The sequence below is a fragment of the Lichenostomus cassidix genome, chromosome 4, assembly GCF_008360975.1.
Source record: "Lichenostomus cassidix isolate B80296 chromosome 4, HeHo_3.0, whole genome shotgun sequence".
Classification (NCBI taxonomy): Eukaryota; Metazoa; Chordata; class Aves; order Passeriformes; family Meliphagidae; genus Lichenostomus; species Lichenostomus cassidix.
The window spans coordinates 67,235,766-67,259,236 of record NC_139484.1 but is presented as its reverse complement, the minus strand read 5'-3'; the positions used below and the strand labels follow the sequence as shown (position 1 = coordinate 67,259,236).

General features: G+C 39.7%; 1 protein-coding gene across 4 annotated transcripts in view; it reads right to left on the bottom strand.

Moving 5' to 3' along the window:
* The window catches only part of AFAP1 (actin filament associated protein 1), a 113,857-nt gene that overhangs the window by 63,465 nt on the left and 26,921 nt on the right, over window positions 1-23,471 (bottom strand). For all 4 annotated transcript variants that reach the window (XM_085059747.1, XM_085059746.1, XM_085059748.1 and 1 more), the window contains one exon: window positions 300-428. In XM_085059747.1, the coding sequence (XP_084915873.1) occupies window positions 300-426 (127 nt within the window). In that variant the 5' untranslated portion in view covers window positions 427-428. Of the gene's footprint in view, window positions 1-299; window positions 429-23,471 lie in introns of those variants that run through there.

Genomic DNA, 23,471 nt, shown 5'->3' with positions numbered 1-23,471 from the left:
TTACTGGCACAACTAAAATGAAGTTTCCACTCTAGCAGCAGAAGTGAAAACATTCTACCTGGGACATAATTCTGTGGCTGGATTCATTCATGTGCACTCAAGATACTTCTAAGTGTGCCTATTGCTGTATTTTACTGTTGGACACAAAGGAAAGCATTCAGGAAAGTTACACTTTGGCTTCACCCTGTCTTTCTGTCTTGCTTCAATTTAGGGCTTGTCTTCAGCTCCTAAAGTTATTTCACTGAGCACAGACTTATTCTGTGCATTCTGCAAGCAAGAAAACACACCCCAGCACTGACCTTTTGATGACTGTATCCTCAGGAGAATGTTAGTTATTACTGCCTTCTTCTCCCTGACAGTGGAAGTTAGATATTCATGGTCCAGAAGTTCAAGAAACAGGCGCAGCTCAACTATTAACTCTTCCATGGCTGAAAGACAAAAAAATGGAAATACTTCTTCTGAAAAGTCCCATTGGAAAGAAAAAGAGTTATTCTCATTTATCCACATTCATAGTTATTTTCTAGTATTTCTTAAAAAGGTATAGTCCTCCCTGCTGGAAAGAGACTTTAACATTATTAAACATTAGTAGAACCAACAGAATAACCCATTGGTGAGCACTGCTGGTATTTGTAACATTTATGTCCAAACTGAAAGCTATTTCTTTTCACATGGCACATGATGAAGCCAGCACTGGTCAAGTTACATGCAGGAATGGTGGCTCCTGGCTTTTCTACCTGTGCCACTCTGGTTCCCCTCCCACTAACAAACTGCAGAATTTCTAACTGCAGAACAAATTTAAGGCTTGGTAAAGCTTCTAGATGCCACTGATATTTTAATGGATATTTCTCTTTCCTTGGTCTTTTTTCTTCTCTTTTCTGTGGTAAGGAAGAGAAGATTTTTTTTTTACAGTGATTTTTCTTTTTTATGATCTTCAAACACAAGCTCCCAACCTCTCACATATTTTCTTATCACTCCCCAGTGATGTATTTTACATTTAATCCTATTCTGCTATTCCAGATCTCAAAGCTTTCCAACTCACTCTAGAAAAACATTCCTTCTCTCTATTCCCAGGGCATCTCAATTTTTTTATCAATGAACTTTATGAGCACAGATTACTTTTTGCATTTCAAATTATACCTAAAGTCTTGTACTGTCCTAATAATTACAGTAGCTCAGCTCATACATACAAACACCTTCGTGACAGCCTCATCATATGATATCTCTTCAGCATGTTTAGGAGAAACCCATGGTATTGAACCACATTTTCAAGCTTCAGTTGTCTCATAATTTGGAGATTCTGTGGTCCCTTTGCTATAGAAATAGTATGCACTATTTATAGTTTTGTATCCTCATTTCAAAATGCCTCCACTTAAATTGTTGTCTACTTAATCACATTTGTTTTTATAGTCTTTTCAAGGCCTCACTGGGCAATTGCTGTTAAGCCTCTTCAGAGCTCTAAAAGGTACATTCTTTGCTGCTCACTCCCTTACCAGATCTTGCCTACTCCCAAAACCTTCCCGACAAAATTGTTTACCCAAGTGAACCTGGAATCCTTTCTCCCATTTCTGAGAATGTGTCTGGACGTTTAAATAATCCTTGTTCGAGATGCATTTGCTTTATCCCACATTTGACAATAGCACAGTGCAAGGAAGCCTGCAGATGTCAGATACACTCCTGCAAGGGGCTGTTGGCCTATTCTTGTCTCCAAGAAATGCAGATTTTGCCATGCATTTGGTGACTGTGCCTGTAAGTATACTCTGACTGCTCTGGCAAATCCAACAAACTACCAGCAAGCACAGAAGTTGTGTCAGTCAGTAATATCCGGGCATGAAAACATCTTAACAAAGAAATCCCTGAAGAAGAACACTTGGGGAAATACTTTCAGAGAATCATTTTGGTTGTAAAAGACTTTTAAGATCATCAAGTCCAACCACAGCACTGTCAAGTGCACCACTAGCCATGTCCCTAAGCACCACATGCACACGTTTATCAAGGACAGTGACTTCACCACTTTCCTGGGCAGCCTGTTCCAGTGTTTGACCATCCTTTCAGAGAAGAAATTGTTCATAATGTCCAATCTAAACATTGCCTGGTGCAACTTGAGGCCATTTCCCCTCATCCTGTCGCTTGTTACTTGGGGGAAAACACTGACACCCACCTCCCTACAACCTCCTTTCAGGTAGTTTTAGGCAATGTCCACCCTGAATCCCATTTTCTCCAGTCTAAACAATCCCAGCTCCCTTAGATACTCCTCACTAAGACCTGTGCTCCAGACCTTTAACTCTTGGTTTTCTCAAAGACACTATTAACTTACACATATAATTCCACCCTGCCCAAGTTTTTCCTGGTGACTTTCTTCTATTCAACTGAGCAGTAGCACTGCCATTATATAAGCTGTCCACATTTTCAGGAACTATGTTTCTCAAAGATTTTCACAATATTCTGGCAGAAAGAGGGTATTTAAATGCCAGGAAAACTCTCTGCGTCACTTCACGATGTAGATCATGCAAAACATCCCATGACTACAATGGTAATTTTTTTTCTGCCATCACATTTATATAGCTGTCTAAGCTCTCTAGAAGTCTGTCAGAAACCCAAAGTATTTCACAACAACCCTATTAATTCCAGAGTTGTTCTCATTATGAAACAACAATATATGCACAGCATACATTCTGAAGCACCAAGGTAGAGGTTCAGATTTACAAAGTGGTAAAAGTGGTCTTGATCACAAGACTCAAGAAGAAATAAAGAAAGAGGTCCTATGGCAAAAAAAAAAAAACAACAAATAATCAGCTCTTATTTTTTTCTCAAATTATACAGTTTAGAGATAAGATGTACATTCCATTCTGTGTATAGTGGTCTTGTGCTTTTAAGTGTGCTTCGAATATAAAATGCATTAATATTGTTCATTTTAATTACAGAATATATGAATATTTTAATAGTTACTTGTTATAAAGATGTCTTTCAAAAGCTATCATTACCATAGACTCTAGGCAATCATTGTGAAACCTAATCAGTATACAGTACAAGGAATTTGTGTTTTTCATGTAGTTCTACAGCCATATAAATTACTGTCAGTAATTGCATATATTACTGCACTAAAATTTCTTTGCAGTGCCGTGTTTCCTGATTTTTTTAAGGCAAGGGATTGTAAATAGGCTGAAAGGGAGCTCTCCCTTCTCCTCTTCACCAAAGAATAATGTATGCCACAGTCACCTCAATGCTCTGCTGAGAACCTTCACTTCTAGGAAGGGAAAAAAGGGTGAAAGCATCAGATAGCTTTGATATGCAAAGTGTGCAGAACTGTCTTCAGTTATTATAAATTATCAGATCCCTGTTCTCAGGAGTTTATAATCTAATATAAACAGCTGGATTGCAAAATGAGAAATGAAAACAGAGGGAGTTGGAAGGCAAGGAGACAGGGAAGTGAGAGGATAGGAGATAGGAAACCACTGCTGGAGAGACTTCTGGGAGCTGGCAGCAGCCCAAATCTCTCCTGATGGTACCATAAATGTGGAGCCTTCCTGTGTATCTTGGGAGGAAATCTGCACTGCAGTCCCTGGTGACCCTTCCCACTGACCCACAGTGACCAGCCCACCTGAGGACTGGAAGCAATTTAACTGCCCCAGCAGAGGATTTACAAAACAAAGCTTTGGTTAGGATGGATAAGAGGATGGTAAGATGAACCTGACAGCAGTGAGGCAATACTTCAAACATGCCAAAACCACTGCCTGAGCAGCACTTTCCCATCACTGCAGGCACCCTTGGCCTGCTGTCCAGCACTGCTCCAGGGTCAAGCAGTGCATCAGGAATGAATACAGAGCACAAGATTTGCTCCTCCTGCCTCTGCAAGCTCACAGGTGTGTGAACCTGACTGCAAGCAAGCAGCCATAAATGCTAATTCTCAACTTTAGTGCAACAACCCAATAAAATTGTTAGCAGCTGTTAAAAAATCCTAGACATGAACACTTAGACATTGTTTCTACAAGGACTAAATTAGGGATGTATTTTCTTTAGTGGGAGTTGATAGCATCACAAATAACAAAGTGTGAAGGAAGGAAGATCTGAATTTTACTGTATATATGCACTGATATATCCAATATTTGGATGATATATCCAAACATCCAAAAAGAGAGAAGGGAAACACTGTTCCCAGCTAGCAAGAAACAAACACTCTTTCCAGGTATATTAACACCATACTTTCCTCTGTTGGTACTTTTGCTGCTTAAGGAAAGAGTAGAAATGCTGCCATGGAGTGTATTGAAAGAAAGTACTGAAAACTCTTTTTTCCAAGATGGCAACAAATAAACTTGCATGTTTGGGGAAAAACAAGTTTTCCTGTTGTCAATCCTTGGCTGCTTTTCTGGACTGAAGAATCTTGTTTTCTCCTTCCTAGAAATGTGATGATGTGCTAACAAAAAATGTCATGGAACTGAGTAACAGAAAATCTACATTTTTTCAGTAAGCAATCATTATTTCTCAAATGGAGACTCAAAAGGAGAGGGTGATGCAAGTCCCAAAGAAAAACATACTCTTTCAGTGAGAGATTACCCTTGGAAATCTGACATCACCACAGAGAAAGAATAATAATCAGAAGAAGGCCCTCAAAAAGGGGCCAATTTATTTGACAGTTTTGGCTGTATTCTCATTGCCAAAGGAATTGCTTGTAAGTGGCAGGTGGTGAAAGGCAGGGTGGAGCTCAGGGATGGTAATCACAACAGTAAGCTGATTTTAGCTTGACTGAGGAGCAAAATCACATTCCATATTAAATGATGAGAAGTCCATTCTATGCTCAATAGGAATTATGGGCCCCTAATGGGCTGCTGTAATTGCCATGCACAAGTGAAAAAACAATGACAAATCCAGAAGGGTTTCCAAGACTGGCTCTCAGGAGTTTTAAAGATTTTCAAATGGCAGCACATAAAAACTATATACAAGCCAGCAAGAGAATACACCAAGGTAAAAATAATCAGAGGAAGGCAATTACATCACACTGCAGATTTTGCTCCAAACCAGAAGTAAAACCAACTGGGACTGAAAAAGCATGATGATGCAATTATTCCAAATCTATGTTTACAGGTACTAGCCTATAAGCATTTTTTAAAAGAATATAGTTTTCACTTCTAGTTGATTAGAAAAAAATCATTGGAGAAGTACTATCTCACACACATGATTTCAAGGTTGCTAAAACCAGAAGAAACAATAAGGATGAGCTCATTAGAAAAATGGTCAGATTATTTTTTGGTCAGTCATAGCAATTACAGTATTTCTTAACCTTGCCACAGCGCAAATGATCTGAAAGTGTTTTTCAGCTGACTAATATACACTGATGAACTTTTAAAGAAAAAGAAATGCAAACTCATGAAGGAGGACAGGAAGCATGTTTATTAATTAATAGTCTTGTCCATACAGCACAAATCTCCCCCACAAAATGAATTCCCTTCCATGCTTGCATGTCTATTATAAATGCATGCATGAAAATACATAAGTATAAAAATCTACCATAGAAATATGAATTTAAATTGAGAGTAAATTTTTTAGAAGATCCTATCGATCAGTTCCTTGAACATTGCTGAATTAAATTTCTCTGTGCTTACATTTTCTGTTCTCTGTTTAGTTTGTTGTTTGCAGATGTTGAAGGCTAGAACACAGACCTACTGCAAGAAATCACCTAATCTGACTTTCTATACAATACAGGCCAGAGACTTTCCCCTTGCTACCCCTCTGGTGAGAGATAAATATTTACCTGAAGTGCATCTTCCAGGAAAGCAAAAAAATCTATGTCAGCATTTTGAGCCCTAATTTCATGGGGGGTGATCCCACTTCACCTCCCCAAACAAATCTGATTGGATTTATGGATAATATTGAGGTCAATCTTCAACCTGTACTTAAAAATCTCTTGAAATATAGAGACTCTCCCAATCTTTTTCATTGGTATTTGGGTACACAAGCAACATTGTAGAAATCAGACATATGATCTCATTTCAAATAAAAAGCAAAATGTGAACTGCATGTTTAAACCCATTTCTCTTGAAACAGTGTTACCATCTTTAGTTTTGGATGTCGTAATTTGAATATTTTATTAAAAAGCTCATAACAGACGACTGCTGAGGAAACCATGGCTGTATTTTATAAAGCTATAAATATCAGGGACACTACAATGAATGTAGAGCCACAAGGAGACAAAAATCTTTATTAAAAAACCACAAAATCACTTTGTCTCACTTCCATTCAATCCTATGACACAGTTACAAATATCCTGTATTCAGCAATTAATAAAAAAGTTCCTTTCATGACTATTTTATCGTTATCCAGGAAAAGAATTTCACACAGAAACACACAAAATCTGAAAGCAGACAAGTGATAGCATATTTAGCACTAGGAAAAAGTTTTACTTTTTTCAATATGCTACCAGAAACCAGTTGACTTATTTGAAAATTATATTGAAATCCTCTCCCCCAAGAAATAAAAAGGCTGATTGAGGAACACCCTGTGAGGAGGCAAGACTTCTCACTTGGAGAGTTTTCTCTCGGTTGCACTGGCCCTTCTCTGCTGCCCTGAGAACCATAATGCACAAGGTGTGATGGATTCCACCTGATAAATATGCTAAATCCTGCTGCAGAGAGTGAAGATGATCAGGGAATACATGGCATTAGTGGAAAGAATGGTAATGTATTAAAAAGGGGTGAACCCCAAATTGTAAATGAAAGCCTACAGATGAAGAACCAGTATGAAGCAAGTAAAACATATACAAGGATTTCCATTAAAGTGTTTTAGCATAGAAATAATTTCACCCCTCTAAAAACTGGCAGCAATCATCTTTTGCTTAAAATTTGGAGCTTCCCAGCCTGTCACAATCTCTCTTTCCAGACAGCTTGGGGCAAGAGAGGCAAAACACATCTACTGAAAACTCCTCCTGTCTCATGCATATTTATGATCAACCTCAATTAATGCCAAGGGATCCTTTCATCCCCAACACACATGTATTCCTCTTTTTCCTTCTTCCCTCTGCTTCAGTTTTGAAGGAATCAGCTTTTACAAAACCAGCTTTCCAAAAAAGCTATCAGATCTCCAAATGCTACTGTAAAATACCTGGGTGATAAAACAAGAGGTGGGAAGGCATTAAGGAATGTTTGGGCAAGAAACAAGCTGCCAAAAATCCTACTCCATCAGCAAATCCTAAAGCCATGCCAGAAATCCCACAGCCATGCAACGAGTGACAGCAATGCTGGAGTGTAATCCATTAGCATAGGGTGGATGGATAAAGCATTTACTCTTTAAAGTAAGGACCAGTGTTTAAGCAATGCCACAGACTTTGGAGAGGAATGACTGCTTTTAGGCAAGTTCACAGACTCACAGAAAAAAAAAAAAGGAATGAAAAATAAATCAAAGAAGGAAAAAATTTAAAAAGGAGACATAAAAAAGAGAAAAAAGAAAGGAGAAACAGAAGAAAAACCAAAAAAGAAGAAAAAAAAATAGTGCTAAAGGCATTTATTTTTATTTAAGTACCACTTTTCTACATGGAACTCATAATATGCTAGCCAAAAACAAACAAAAAATAATGCTGATAACTAACTAAAGAAACTTACAGTGGACTTTATAAAGTTCTTCAAGACAATCTAAAAGCATGTTTTCCATATGAGATTTCTTTTGTACCCAAAATAAATGCAACATAGCTTGTAAAGCACATGAACATGGATTTCACTCTCACTGGATGCCCAGCAGGCTGAGCAAGTCTAAGTTGTGGGCCCTCAGGCTGAGTTTTCTTTTTGGACTCCCATTACCCTTCTACAGCAGAAAATTGGAATTTCTTGCATTTAACCATCTCCAAATGTATCAGCTGACATCATCCCACCAGGACAAGACATTCCAGGTCTTGTCTGCTGGCTGCTGCATTAGCTCACCTCCTTCCTCTCTCCAAACCACGGAAGATAAGCAGCCACTATGGAATTAGTGAACAGGCTCTGATTCCACAAAAGAAAAGCACTTCCCTCGTGATGCAAGAAGAAGACAGAAAATCTGTGGTAGGAGGTGAAAGTCTGTGCCTGTCTCTGAATCCCAGGGGCAATGGGGCTCAGATGAGGCTGAGACACAGAGAAACAAGTGAACTAGAGCAGTAAAAACAAAGCACAGCACTGCAGTGCCCCTTGGGAGTTCTTCACTTGGGTCCTCAGCTGAACACAGATCCCTTTTTAGGGTAGAATTTCTTTCAAAGTTATGAATAATTACATATCCAGCAGAAATGTTAGACAGTAAATTATGGAAGTTAATGGAATGGAGAAACAGAATAGCAAAACAATGGCAAAGAAATACAAATATGGTAATGGTAGGAACTGCACATTATAATTTGGTATTTTTTGTATTCAGCAAGACGATTTTATTACCCACGTCAAATAGCTAACTTAAAAATTGTTCAAGGCCAGAGTCTGATCACGTCATCCATATGAGCAGTACAACTGAAGAATAGTTTGCACTTTGTGAATCTGGAGCTCTAGGCTTCCAGTGTGCAGCTAATTCAGAGCCAGAAATGAGATAATATTACATTTTATAAGAATAGATCCAGAAGTTCTCACATTTCTATGTGAAGATGGAAAAAAACTTTTTTTTCTGTCCTACAACACTTCTTTATACTACAGTTCTCACTGCTGGGTCCATTATGCAATGTGTAACTTCTGCCATACATTGATTACTGTCTGATGCTTTCCCCAAGAAGAGAAGCATGTTCTGCCTTTTTTGTCAGGCTTGTGAAAAATTCTATTAATAGATGAGTACATTGATACAGATGACACACATGATCCATAAATGTATGAAATATATTCTCTATTGAAAACAGCAATATATGCCTTTCAACAGTAGATTCAGCTAGCTGTGATAAAGGACGAAAGTTGTAATTCTAAAATGGGGAGTTTCAATTCCCTCTGCCCCTCAAGTTAATTCTCTGAAATTCATCAGTCTCTCTCTGATTCCTCTTCTTTCTGGTTCTTCTTCATGATTACTGTGAAGGCAGGAAAATTAAATAAACTTTTAATTTTATCATTTTGGAAAATAAAATAAAAATAAAAATTAAAGAACAAAAGTTGAGCTCAGGCAGCCTGAGGCAAATTATTCCTTTCAGTTCCTTCACTCAGCACACCTCTGCAGCATGCCAAACGAGACAGACCAAGGTTCCCAGTGTATCTCTCCCATGCCTTGCACAGAGAGTGCTGGAAGCCTGGATTTGGTCCAGGTGCCTCTGGGGTGGACAGGAGCTGCCACAAAGGAGGGCAACAGCAAACACCCTAACCACAGGGAAGAGATCAGCCAAGAGTGGAATCCATCCTTGCTAGTGGAGCTCCACAGAGCAACCTTCAAGCCCCATTTTTGTCTCCACGTGTTAATAAGTGATCAAAGGCTGCACTTTGTCTCTAAATGAAGTTAAAAAGTCAGAAAGTACATTTCAGAAAACTAGGAAAACTTACGTCCCTGAAACTAAATTATATTTTCTTAAAATAGGAGAATCAGAAGTCAAAGAAGTGTATTTTCATATATTTGCTAGAGAAGAAGAGGAGCTGAAGAATACACTAGTAATAAGTTGGTCCAATAAATCGGCTGAAATTTTGACACTTGAGCTACGGACTGTATTGGAATTCAAAATGCTATTTTGTCACAAAAGCTCATTTTCCTGCCTGTAAAAATATACAGAAACTTCATCATTTAAATAGCCTGGTATGGAAGGCTGGAAGTGATGGTGAGAGTTTTACAGAAGGGCAGCAGTATAAATGAGAGGCTCACTGCCCTGGCAGGACATGGGCAAAACTGCTGTGATGGGTCCTGAAACTGAGCATGCTGAAGAGAGGAACACAAATGCTCTGGCACAATTTTCATGACTGGATTTAGACTTCACAAATCTGATGTAAAAAGTTGTCACCAGGTCACCAACGTATCATTTGAAATACACTAATTGTAACGTTGAATTATTTTCAATATCCACAGTATTGACAGAGGGTGATTTTCATCTGCAGCAGTGATCAGCCAGAGAACAAGGCATAGTGAAAAGACACTAAATAAATAAATAAATAAATAAATAAATCCCCTCACAACAAAAAAGAAAAAAAAAAATTTCAGAACTTTGGGTCTTCATCTGGTGTACTTTGCACAGTTTCAGTGATGCTCCACTAATTCACTGCAACCTTGGATAGGCAGCAAGTATTTGCATGCTACAGAAATTTTGTTTTAATTATAGATCTGCCCTGAATTTATCATGTACCAGAAAACATGTTTAAGAAATGTAATAAACTCTGTCAACACCCTTCTCTCAGGCTGCTCCAGCCACCTTTCCTCCTCCATCCAATCACCCTCACACCTCTGAAATACAGACTGTGCTAGACAGACTTACCTACAAGATCCCAGGGAAAATTTACCTCCATGCCTTGCACTCCCCTTGCATCATTCTCTGTTTTCTGGACATTATCTAGTTTTTTACATCTGGTCATGCTGCCCCATATGTTTGGAACAGCCTTCCTTGTCCCTGCCAAGCAGCTTCCCTCTCTCCCATGAAATCCCTCTTTCTTTCAGCATTCCCTTCAGCCACAATCCTCACACTCCCCCTTGACCAACAGTTGCACCATGTCTCGTCATGCAGCTGGTTTTTTTATCTACCTTTAGGTCAGACCCTGCTAATGTTTTCCCATGGTAAAAAAAAAAGCTCCCAATCCTTCTGATCAGTTTCAGTAATCAAAGAAACAGGATGAGTTCAGAGAGAGAAAAATACATGTGTTTTAGTTATTAACATCTAAAAGGCACTAACTTCATTCCTATGCAAAAGGAGTAAAGCAGACAAACAGTCGGTGTCTGTTCCTCCTGCCAGCAGCAGGAGAATGCAGCTCTGAGGAAGGGAGACCAGGGCAGCTGCCAGAACATATCCTGGCACCAGCATGGGCACTGCCTGGCCAGCTGTGCCAGCTCCATCCTCCCCTTCACACCTGGCCCTTTCCAACAGAGAGGTGGTATTTAAAAAAAAAAAAATTATTATTCCACATTCCAAGAATATTTCTAAGCTCTGAGGACATATGTCCAAAATGTTACCATTACCAGAGGCTCTCACTTACCCCAAGTCTGGCTACATTTCTTCAGGTCAAGGAGATAGTTTATTGTTTGTAAAAAGTGCTGCCATGGGATCGAACAGCACAAGAAACACCAGCCCTTCCCCATTACAGCATCTAAAAACTTCCTATCAGGCCACACGAGAGAAAAAGAAAAGCACTTTACCTACATCCTCAGCATATTGTCTCCAGGACTGCCCACTTGTGCCAGCTGATGGATACCACAAAGATAAAAATGGACCACTGGGTTCAGAACAAAACCCTATATTCGAGTTACACAATGAGCACAAATTACCTCTGAGCACACTTCAGCAGTATCACTTGTGCAAGGAAGACACATTTTATGATTAAGAGGTTCACTGCATGTCCATTTGTCCTCACCAAACTTCTGTCACAGCTGAGGGAATGGCCTGATCAACACGAGCTTCACCAAGGGTTGGGTGTGCCATCCATCCCACGCCTTGATGAGATCCTGGATGGCTTGTTTAACTGTATTTGCCAAAAGGTGTTGCCCAGTTTTTCCCATATTCCTGAGTAACAAAGAAGATGCACTGCCAAATGTCCTCCCACTGAGATCTCAAAGGCAAAAACCCAGCACCTCCCTCAAGAAAAAAAAGCAAAACAGCAACTTTACACTTTATAGCAAGATTGCACATTTTCCCGAGTTTACGTGCCTTGTTTTTCACAGACTCACAACCCAGCTAGGAAACCACAGACTGATGCATCTGTTGGGCTCAGTTATTATCAAAAATGCGCTGACTCTCTGTAAAAGTTCTCCCATTGCATCACAGCACAAACAGCCCGTGTCTGTGCAGCTGCACCCCGAGGATCCCCGGGAAAGAAGGGAAGGGATGGGGCTGGGAAGGAAGGGATGGGGCTGGGAAGGAAGGGATGGGGCTGGGAAGGACCAGCTGGGGCAGCCAGGCAGAGGCTGGACCTGTCAGCTCCCCCAGCACCAGCCACAGCCACTGCACAAAGATAAAAGCTAGCCACGGCAAACATTTGCATCCTTGCCTCATCTCACCATCTGCTGCTGCTGCTGCTCACTTGGAAATTAATACAGTGGCTGCTTGAACCAGAAGCTAATGCTACATCTGTCCTCCTTAGATCATTATTAGGCTACACATGCAACCCTTTTTGCAACTCAAATGGGGTGACAGTGGCCTCTAATCTGACAGCATCTGTCCTCCATCGAGACAGACCAAATTGCAGACCCTGAAACAAATTTGGACTGAATCTTCCTGCTAGTCTGTGCCCCCCTAGTTTCCCCTTTTTCTTTCCCCATACACTTTCATCAGAGTTAAAAAGTGAATTAATAAAGTGTACATCTCTTTCAAAGAACATAAAAAAGTCACAATAAAGGTAAAGAAAATTCAGGACTGGTCTTGCTTGTATAAATTACATCTCATAGTCCAATTTCTAGGGGCTGTTCATGGCCATTATGGAAACAACTGAAATTGCATTTTGTAATTTTCATAATTTATCCTAATGGTTACCTATTTGCATCTGATTTGCACTGCATGAAAAATATCAGAAATATGAGAAGAGTCAAGCACATATATTGAGGTTTCAATTCTCAAGCAAATCTTAATTCTGTGGCCTTTAATCCAGAGAACATCTCAAAGAGGCATTCCCTATACATAAATTGCAACGTAATGTTTTTAGAGAAGGACTGACTTCACAGACTCCAGGGGAAATAATCTGAGATAGAAACCTGTTCTTTTCTATGGAAGACATACTGTATACTTCTTATAGGAACATCATCAAATTGAGCATTTTTAAAAGCCTCCTAGTAAGAAGTATTTTACCCTACATGTATTTTTCATCATTCAACTTAGAAATTATTTATAATAAGAAAGTGAGCAGTCAAATCCACTTTAGCAGGTTTCAGGGGAATTCTAGCCAAATATATATATCTACAAAAAACCAAAGCCCATACTATTTCCCTCTTGTTCAAAGTGCTTTGAAAATGAAGTGAAGAAACTGCTAAGAAGGAAGTCTGCAACCATTTTTTTCTTAAGCTATAGTTTGGGAACCATGGCTATAGCTAATACAACTTCTAAAACCAAAAAGGAAAAAAAAAACCAAAACCCAGCCAACATTAGAAAGGACAAAAATGCTCCATCCATCATGTCCTTTTCCTTTCCAGATCTGTCCCCACATTTGTAGGGGCTCAGGACAGATATATACATTAGCAATAAAACAATGCTAGGTGATCTCCTTCACCTCCTAAAAGCAAGGAAAGAACAGGTAATTGGCAAAAGGCAGTAAAGACAAACAGGAAAATAGAAACCAGTTAAATAAGCACTTGTGGAACATTAGAGAATACCTAAAAGGCGCTTCAAAAAGCCCAGGTGGTCCTGATGGAAAAGAAGGAACATGAGGAGAAAAACAAGAGAAAGATGGGTCATTCACAGTCCACGAACCTTAACAGCATTCCTTGAAGAAAAACAGAAAGGTTTCTCTCAGTTAAATAGCTTGATTATAGGAAAGAGCAAATGCATGCTTGGGGTAAAGCTTTTTGTCTTCTTTGCTTCTTTGATCTGTTTTCTCATGATCCCATGTTTTTTACCACAATTTCCCTTAAGAGAAATAGAAAAAAAAGCAAAATCAGCTTACACTTTCTCTTCATTCCAGATGGCAAAGTGACGAAAACTGACTAACAGCCAAATCAAGAAATCATTTACAATGAAGGCACGGATTCTAAAAAAAGCCTTTACAATTTTTCAAGTGAGAGAAGCAGGAGAGCAAATATCTCCTAACTTTTAGAAAGCAATGCTCATTCTCAAGGCACTGGAGACTACTCCATTTTCCTACCATCCCTTTGGGCTTCAAAGCAGCTCTCTCTGTGGTTTAGGGATGGGAAACTGAGGCAGGCTTACTACCACAAAGGCTGTCATGGAGCATAACTTGGCACTGCCACCAAAATCAGCTGTGGGCACCTTTCCCAAACCACAGCCTTTCCCAAACCCAGACTGTCATTCCTGCCTCTTCTCCGGGCTGGCATGTGCGCTTGTGCAGCCACAGGATGGACTGCAGCAAGGGACTGACACAGTTTTTAGGAGCAATAGCTAGTCGTGCTGGAGTAACTTTACGGTGGAACGTAAAGTTCGTAAACGAACGACCATCGACATTCTTGTACCTAAATTAATGCTCTGTGAAGCTCGTGGGGCAGTAGTCACAAACTCAGGCTGTTTTGAAATTCCTTTTATCCTACGATCAGGCAGTACTGGGGGATTGAAAGAATCATGTGGTCCTCTGTGACCTATTTCCTGACATATCACGGGGAGAGAGAGGACAAACGGAGGGCTAGTGTCCCCAGTGAAAAATGGGGAAAATGTCATGTTCTGCAGCTCTCTAAATCCACAAATTTGGTGTCAATCTAATTTCTGTGCTATAACACCAAATTAGCCCTACAGACCAATTATATACACATTGAATGAGTAATGCTGAATGTTTGAGACAAAATCTCAGATACAAAAACCATCTGTCTAATGATTTCCATTAATGGTAAAGTTCTTCCAGTGTCAATGGCTGCTGAGATAATCTGACTCTTAGCACGTCTGAAAATCCAAATTAAGCTGTGGCCCTCTCAAGATAATGTGACTAATTTTACCCTTTTTTGACAGTGTTGTCTATTTCTGTCTTTGTATGGAAAATGTGGATCTAAATCATGTGACCTGAATGCAGTGGAAAGTCCTTACTGACCTGGTGAAGAAGAGAAACGTTTTGTTAATCTTAACAAAAGCCCAATCCCCTGCATAGTAAATTACTAGGTATCTGCATTAGAAAGTTATAAAATGGAATTGTTCAAATCATATAGAATTTGCTATTAGGCTATTAATAACTTTAATAACATTAAATTCTATAAGAAGTTTCTACACAACTGTGCAGGTTTCCCTGACCCTGCACACTGTCCCAGCCCTGTGAATGGAGGCAGATCCCACTGGCAGGAGCTGCCTCTGCACAAGCCACAGCACAGCCTGACCAGATGTGCAGATGTTAATAAATATTGATGACGATGATGATGATAGCAGAACCATGCATGCATTCACGATTTTCAAGTTTCCAGCCTCTCCTCGATCTCCAACCCAAACCTGCTCAGCTGGCTGGCGAGCAGTCAGGGGCTGACAGCCATCCTGGCAGCTCTCTCAGCCCCTGGGGCTCCTCACCTAATCACCCTGACATGCAGCAGAGGATGCTGAGCTGCTGCCAAGAGGGAGGTGAGGCTCAGAGGGACACCCAATCTCCCCAGCCCAAGGAGTCTGGCCTGCAAGGACAATCACAGGTCACCTTGGGCCCCCAGACCCACATTCTTGGCTTGCACTAGTCTGCAGGCAAATGGATTACCTAGGTCCTGGAGTAGGGAGGAAGAGGACTGGATTGTAAGCCAAACCAGAGACTATTTGCAGCATGGATTAATTAAAACGACTCGGATTTCAGTTTTTAACCTCTTGTACTGAGAAAGAATAAATGCTTCAGAATAAAAATACTGAACCATGCCAACACATCACCCCAACTGGTGGCTGCACGTGCCAGGGCAGTAGCCATATGTGGCTAGTGTCACCTTCTGATACTATGACACTAGCCAAAAATTATGTCACGGGCTACAGTGAAACTCTATACCACTGTAACAGCTCATCCTAAAAGCCTGAAACAAGAAGATGGAGAAATAAAACGAGAGGTGAAAATTATCATCATATTCAAGCAAACTGCATGCACAACTCTGAAATGTTCATTACGAAATTCCAGAGGTCTCAGTTCCACAGCACTGAGAGATTGTATGTTGAAATAATGAAAGAGCAAGGGTGGAAGGGGGCTTGGAATAAAAGTCAGCAGGTGCAATTATTATTTGGAAAATTCTTAGGCACTTACTCTTCAGAGCACTTCATGAATATTCATTAAGCCTCCCAGCTTAGGAGGCCTCATGTTTGAGTGTTGCTATCTTCTTTTATGGATAAAAAAACAAGGCACAAAAGCCCAGTTTCAGACATCTAAGTGGAACTTGAGGATTGCTGTTTCTCCACAGTCTCATCAAGTCTTTCACCAATTATCTTTCTCTGCTGTAAAGAAAAGCAACAACTAAGTGACTGTGGAGAAAAGCAATTGCCCAAGACCACTACAAAAATAAATGGCAAAACCAGAGGCAAATTCACAACTCTGAAAACTCAGTCCAGTGCTCTGCTCCTTGGGGAGAACTACTTAAGTGCAGCAAATCATGAGCTAATAATATCACTCTTTGGAGCTCTGTAACAGTTTCCCAAAGCTTGCTCTGTGAGGCCACAGTTCAGTGATCCATGTAGCAGATCAATGGAGCAGTGCTGTCAGCAGAGCTTCAAATTAAAAGCTAAAAGAAAAGGGTTCACTGAGCTCTTGACATGAATTTTAGGTTCAGCAGCAGTGCCTTAAAAACACAGCTCTTGGGCAATCATCACAGTCAGATGGCATTTTTCAGAATACATCTCAACTTTGGAAAACAACACTCATTTTGTCAGGGAGTGTCTTGCAAGCCCCACATGTTCTGATTTGCAGCTGAAGAGCACCAAAGCAAACACCTCCTGACATGCAAGTTAGAGAAGGGTACCTATTCAAGTGAAAGCTAGGGAAGACTCAGCCACTCATCAGGGCAACAGTTTTGCCTCAAGAAGCTTCAACAGAATCTCAGAAACCTATCTGGAGAATAAACAATGCTGGCTGCAAAGTCTGTATGGAAAGGCTAGGAAGCAGACAGATAATATGCTGGCCCCAACACCTTTGCTCCTCCAAAATCTGAGGACTAAAAGAAAGATACCAGCAAACTAAGTGGGCATGCTTCTGGTTCTTCATGGATGCATGAGATGCACTGAAGCAAATGATATCTCCTCTGGGGCTTTTTATCTCCTTGCCATTGGAGATGAAAATATTTTTTAAACCATGTGTTTTTTAAAACACCTATATGAAAGCACATAAGAATGCTTGTGTATGCCATTCAACTGTTTAATGGTTTTGCAGACACAGAAATCTGAAAGCATGACAAGAAGTAAAAGCGCTGCAAATGTAGCCAAAGCAGAGTATGATCCTAAAGGTTTGCCAGCAAGCAATCCAACCAATCTGTCTTATTCATTCAGTAATTTCCAACCTTCCCTGCATCAGACAATAAGGAATTATTTACCCTAATTTACAGTATATTCCTTTGAGTAAAGGACACAGGACAGGTCACTGGAACCTTGGCAGGGTTTAATCTTCTAGGTGGCCTAAGTAATGGCAAAGTTTTTCCAAATGAACAAATAGATGCATCTTCAGGTCTTTCCCACTTAAACAATATGAAGCTAAATAACATAAGAACTTTAAAGAAAGTGATTACAATTCAAAGACTGAGGAAATACAAGTGGTAGAAAGTTGAAAAATGCAAGTGAAAAGTATTAATATATCAGCAAGATGCAAAGAATGTATCTTTTGCTAATAATTCTGGACCACTGGATAGGACAAAGACCAGTCAGGGTTATCTGTTTCTCAGGGGTTAATAAGAAACTTCCCAGAAAGCTGGTTATGCCAAAGTGACCAAAATGACAGGATGAGATATCCTCTTTTTGTGCATTTGTTAGAAAAGCTGCATTTCTGGCAACAGTGCACTCAGACATGGATGGACAGGAGGAAAGGGTTGCATCTGCTTTGGCAGGATCTTACCAATATTTGATTCCATCATCCCTAACTGTCCCTGTTTCTGCCCCTACACTGGAGCATGTCCTGGCACCAGTAAATCAGCAGAAAAGACAAGGGTGAAGCTGAGTGCAAGGAACTGTCTGACTCACAGTTTATTTGTTTATTATTTTGGGCTTCACTTAATTCTATGAAATTCTTTTCCAATTTGCACATGTTTTCCAAGGACATTTTCTCTTCATGTTTTCTTAGAGGTTCAGCACCTCACAATGAAGCCTCTCTGCTGCCTTTTGGCTTTGGACAGGCTGCAGCTTTATCTCTCTTTACAAAATTTTATTTATTCTCTTTGCAAAACCTTATTTATTGTTGAATACTGGTGGTGAGATCAGCCTCCTTAGAACACAAGTGTGTATATACAACCCAAACCCCTGTAGAGTTTACAATCCAAACATTCACTCAGCAGAAAATCCTCATTAGCACTGTTTCATCCCTGTCTCCTACCCCCTATTTATTTTGGCATTGTGCAAGAATATGCTGTATTCCTGAAACCAGAATTCTCCTTTATAGCAGGATTTAGGTACACTAAAGCAGGTAAAGCATAATTTTGATGAACATTAATGTAGCAGTCTGGTGGCAGCACAGCTGTTCAGCTGTGCTTTTCAAAAAAAAAAATGAACTGTCTGCTAGAGCTTCACCATGGCAGAAAGAGGGGTGGAAGCAAAGGAGCTCCCATCCCAGGAACATGAAGTTTCCCTTTTTGTAACATCCCATTCCTGTTAACTGAGAAGTTGTGAGAGCCTCCAGTGAAAGGCAGTTTATAGGAACACAGAGCTCACCACCACTCAGCTGTGGTGGAGTTGTGTCTTGGTGTACTCCTACCAGGAGGAGGAGGTTGTGAAGGGTGAAATGGCCATTTCCTCAGCAAGAATCAAATGCTGTGATAAAGAACCAGTGGTTTTCTGCACCTCCTCAACCATTCTTCTCTCTGCTCCTCGAGACCATGAGAAATTGCCACACCAAGGGGTGAGATCTGCAATTTGCCACGCACAAATATCACGTGGGGTGGTGAGAGATCCTCTCTGAGAACCAAAGACCCACTCAGAAATCTTCTATCAAGACAAAATGTAAGTGCCCCACCAACCTGAGGTACTGAGATAGAGTCAGAAGGTCCTCTCATTTATAGCCAGTGCTTCAGAGCCATTTTTTAATGCTTTAAAAGCACAAGAACATTTTATTACGCTTCAGAATAACACAGTATTATATGTTAGAAAAAGATGCTCTGGAAACTGACCATGAAAATTACCGGCAAATATCCACTTCTTGGCAGCCTTGTGTATTTGGAGAGGTCTTTTATTTAGTTTAAAAAAAAATAAATTACTAAATAAACATACATGTTATTACTCACATCCAGGAGGAAGTGTGACTTTTCAGGAAAAATGAACTTTCTGCTCAGGCAGTTTCCAATAAGAGCTCAGAAGAATGAGTATACTACAAGTCAGATTTATTAGAAGTAAATGAAAATCATCTGTCATAGGAAACTTTTTTCCTCTCCTCTAAACTTTTGTTCCGAAGCAAAAATAAATTCCAACTGCACTCAAAACAAAGTCAATAAAAGCTTTTGTATCTTGTGCTATCGCCTCAACTGTAGTATTTATAATGAACACAAGTTATTTATTTTTGAAGGGTAAAAAATATTAACATTCTGCTATTATTTTAGGTGTTTTGTGCCTTTTTAACAGCCATGCCTTTCATTCTTTTCAAATGCCTGTTAATTTTTGGCATTAGAATTCCCAAAAGTAATTTTGTAAATAGAAAGACACTGAAGTCTGTTTCTTTTCATTATTATTTTACATACTTTTCTAAACATGAATTTTGTTGATTCATTTTGAAAATCCCCAAAAGGTAGAAGATTTCAGCACTTTTGAGAACTGACCCCTATTATCATTTAAAATACCATTATATATTAACCTGCATGGAAACCAGAGCCTCTTCACTAAATCATAAACACTACAGCTAAAATCTGACCTAAGTAATCTGCCAAATGCTGCGCAGGAGCTGGTGCCAGTTAGGAAGATAATCTAATTCTCTCTGTTTCCAGAGCTGGATTTTATCCAGGGGACAATTTTTTCTTTGGGTTGTATTTTTTTCTAAGCTAATTTGGGGTATTTTGCCTTTGGCTTGGAACATTTGCTAAATAATACAAATACATCCATTTGGACACAGTGTCAATGCCATAATGTACTACTTTTATATGGTTTCATTGAAAAAAAAAATCTCCATTACATCAGAGACAATTGTAATAAAAGGCACAGTCCTAAAACACCTTCTTGCTTTCAGGCATGTGGGAATTGTCAGTCTGACCAGACCTGCAGAACCTATAGCAAACCCAAAAGTTGAATCATTTTCCTATGGCACACCTGGCTAGAAATGCAATTTCTTGCTCCTGCCCCAGTGTGATGGTGGGTTGTTGAGAAAGGATGAAGCTGCTCTGTCCCCACTTTCTGCTGTGGGTTTCTGGCTTTCCCCTCCATCAAGGACTAGACTCAGCAGCTGCAAGGCACCTTAACTGAGTGCAAAAGGAAAGATTCCTTTTCCTTGAGTAAGAGCCATCTCACCCTATAGCTGCACAACTGTTAGATCTGGTGCATTCATCATGAATCCAACCAAGTCCCTGGTAAAGCAATCCAGTCAGGTGCTGTAATCTTCAGGGCTGCTGACTTTAGTTTTAAAATTACTCTGGAGCTACTCAATTTCAAACTGCTTTTTGCTCTTCTTGCTAATGTCTTACACTGAGGTTGAAAAAGCAACGTTTCGATAGTCGTGTTTAATCTCAAAAATAATTTATCTCTAAAAGCACATTCCTCCAGTATTTATTCATTTGTACTGTCCTGTGTTTTGTTGGATAATTTACAACAGAGGACAGTTAAATTCTGTGCCAGAAGAAGTTCAACAAGTCACTCTTATTTTAAGAGAATGCTTTGCTAACATTAAGATACATAAAATTAAGAGCTGTCTTCATAGAAGTTACTTCTAGATTTTTGTTAAGAACTTCCTGCAAGTGATTTTATATTAGGTCACTGTCTCTTGGAACGACAGGCCTGATGCTGGTGGAGGCTGCATTTCCTGAGGCACAGAACAACCCTTCTGAGCACTTCATGCACAAAGACTCAGCTATGCCTTGGAACCACCCTTTGTGCTCCAGGGCCAGTGCTTGCCTTTTTTTATAAGTTATGAAGTTGCTAAGGAAAATAAAGGAGAAAAAAAAAGAAGTTTTTTCAAAGTGAAAAGCGTAGTTTCAAAATAGTCATAGAATTAGACCTGAAATGTTTTGGGGGAGACTGGCAGGGAGATGACAACTGGGGAACTTCATCCTTACCAGCTGCTAAGGTTTGCTCCTACAAGGTACTAAGCAAAATATACCAGTCACAGCCATAACTATCTGAATTCATGTGACTAGTCACTTGTTTCAGAACATGCTCCCTCTGGGCTCAGCTACTCAGAGATTCAGCCCATCTTTTGGGTTCTCAGAAGGCTGGTTTAGGCAGGAAGGAATTGTTTCACATAAGTGCAGCAGGACACATACTGACAGATTCATTGCCATTTTTTTCTGTAGTCACACTGTCTGCACCTGCTCAGTCAAAGAGGCAGAGCTTGATGTTCTGCATGAAGGTTTCCCTCATCTCCTCTAGTCTTAGTGGCTGAAAAGCGACGTGAGACTCTCACACCCTTCTGTCACAGGATCACGGGATGGCTGGGGCTGGAAGGGACTCTGGAGATCATTTAGTCCAGCTTCCCCCAGAGCAGGGCGCACAGGATTGCATCCAGGCAGGGTGTGCATTTCTCCAGAGGGGACCACAACCTGTTTCAGTCCTCTGTCAGCCTCAGTGTAAAGACTTCCTTCACATTCAAACACATCCCTATATTTCAGTTTGTGCCTACTGTCCCTACCCTGTCTCTGGACACCACTGGACAGAGCCTGACCCCACCATCATGACATGTGCCCTTAAGGGATTTGTATGCACATTTAGGATTCCCCTCAGTCTCCTCAAGGCTGAACAGGCCCAGCTCCCTCTGCCTTTCCTCAAAAGGGAAATGCTCCAGGGAGATGCCCTATGGCTGACAAAGATCCCACCCCGTTAACAGGCTTAAATTTCTAAAGACATTTTATTCTATGTATTTTTGCAACTACCATGGCAAATGCGTGGAGTGTTTTTAAGTTTGATACATTAAACTTCATTTAACTGAATTATAAACAGATATCTTTCTGCAGAAGCCCCAGGTCTGCAGAACAAGCATTTTGATGACAGCATTGACAATACTTTTACTATTTCCATTATACTAATACCCAGAAGATTCCACTACTTCAGGACTAGAAGCTCATGTTGGTTTTTCCATATACAATCTCATCTACCTCTAGTATTTATGTCAGGAGAGTCTCAGTTCTTACATCCCTTCCACTCTGGATCAGGGCTACATTCATCCCCAGGTTTCATCCACACACAGACTTTGTAACTACACTGAAGGTTATTCTACCATGTCTGAAGTACCTCTCAGTCATGAAAACTGAGGTCTTATTTCTAAGAGCCCAGCAGGTAGAGCACGGTAATGAAAGGGAAAACTCTACAAGATATTCATTTGCAGACCTCAAACACGATACAGACAAAAATTTGTCTAAGTAAAAAACTTCTTACATCCTAGAAGTTACATTATTTATTATTTATATACTTACTTGTACCTACTACAGATGTATTTTCCGCACCAGTTGCAGCAAAAGCATTTTACTATAGATGTCTTATTGGATAAGACTTCCAGCTGATTTCCCACTAGCTAGAAACAGCCTCAGCCATGTTTATGACTTTGAGGTTGGCTGGATTTCAACTAATAACCTAAAAACTAATAGTTCTATGTATCCATTCACTGAGTCTCTGCAAATGAACACCAACAGAATACTTATCTTTGCATTCAGAGAGGAAAAGGGAAAAGACTTTAGTCAGGTTGGCAAAAGCCATTTCTTTGGCATTTATCTGAACTAAACAGTCTAAAAATTAGAATTGCCATGAAGTCAAACACACATAAAATTGTAATCCAATTCCAAATTTCTGCTATAATCTTTGAAATTACATGCTTGACTCAATTTTCAACTTTTAAAAGTCCAGGGAAGGCTTGGTGGCCAATCAAAAAGATATTTAGTAAAAGCAAACTGTTATACAGGATAATAATTCTAACAGACCCCAGTGGTGACTGTGTGGTCCAATTTTCCTTTTTCTTCAGCATCCTCTGGAAAAGTACACAGACTATTTCACATTCTGTTTTGAAACAAGTAAATAATTTATGAGAAAATGGCTTTAAGATGGAAAAAAAAAAATTGGTAAACATGAACTGCAACAATGAAAAACTTGCAAAGATTGTTAATGATGTGACTGCTAGTTAAAATAACTGCAAATTTTATGGCACCAAAAGTGGAGAAATCAAACCTAAAAATACAACAAAAAAATTAAAATATTATGATCTACTAATATGTGCTTTAAATTACAAATTTTGACGTAAATAGAGCTTTCTTTACACACTAATAGATAGTCTAAGATTGCTTTCCCTTCTGTTTTCCCTAACCTGTTTCAAATTTATGAAAGTCTTGCTGTTACCAGACCTATTCCCTTCTTAATGCTCCAGTGAGAAACATGCTTCCTGTCCTATGTGAAGACATAGACAAGTACAAAATTGTGAATAATTAGTAATTAATCATTATTACCA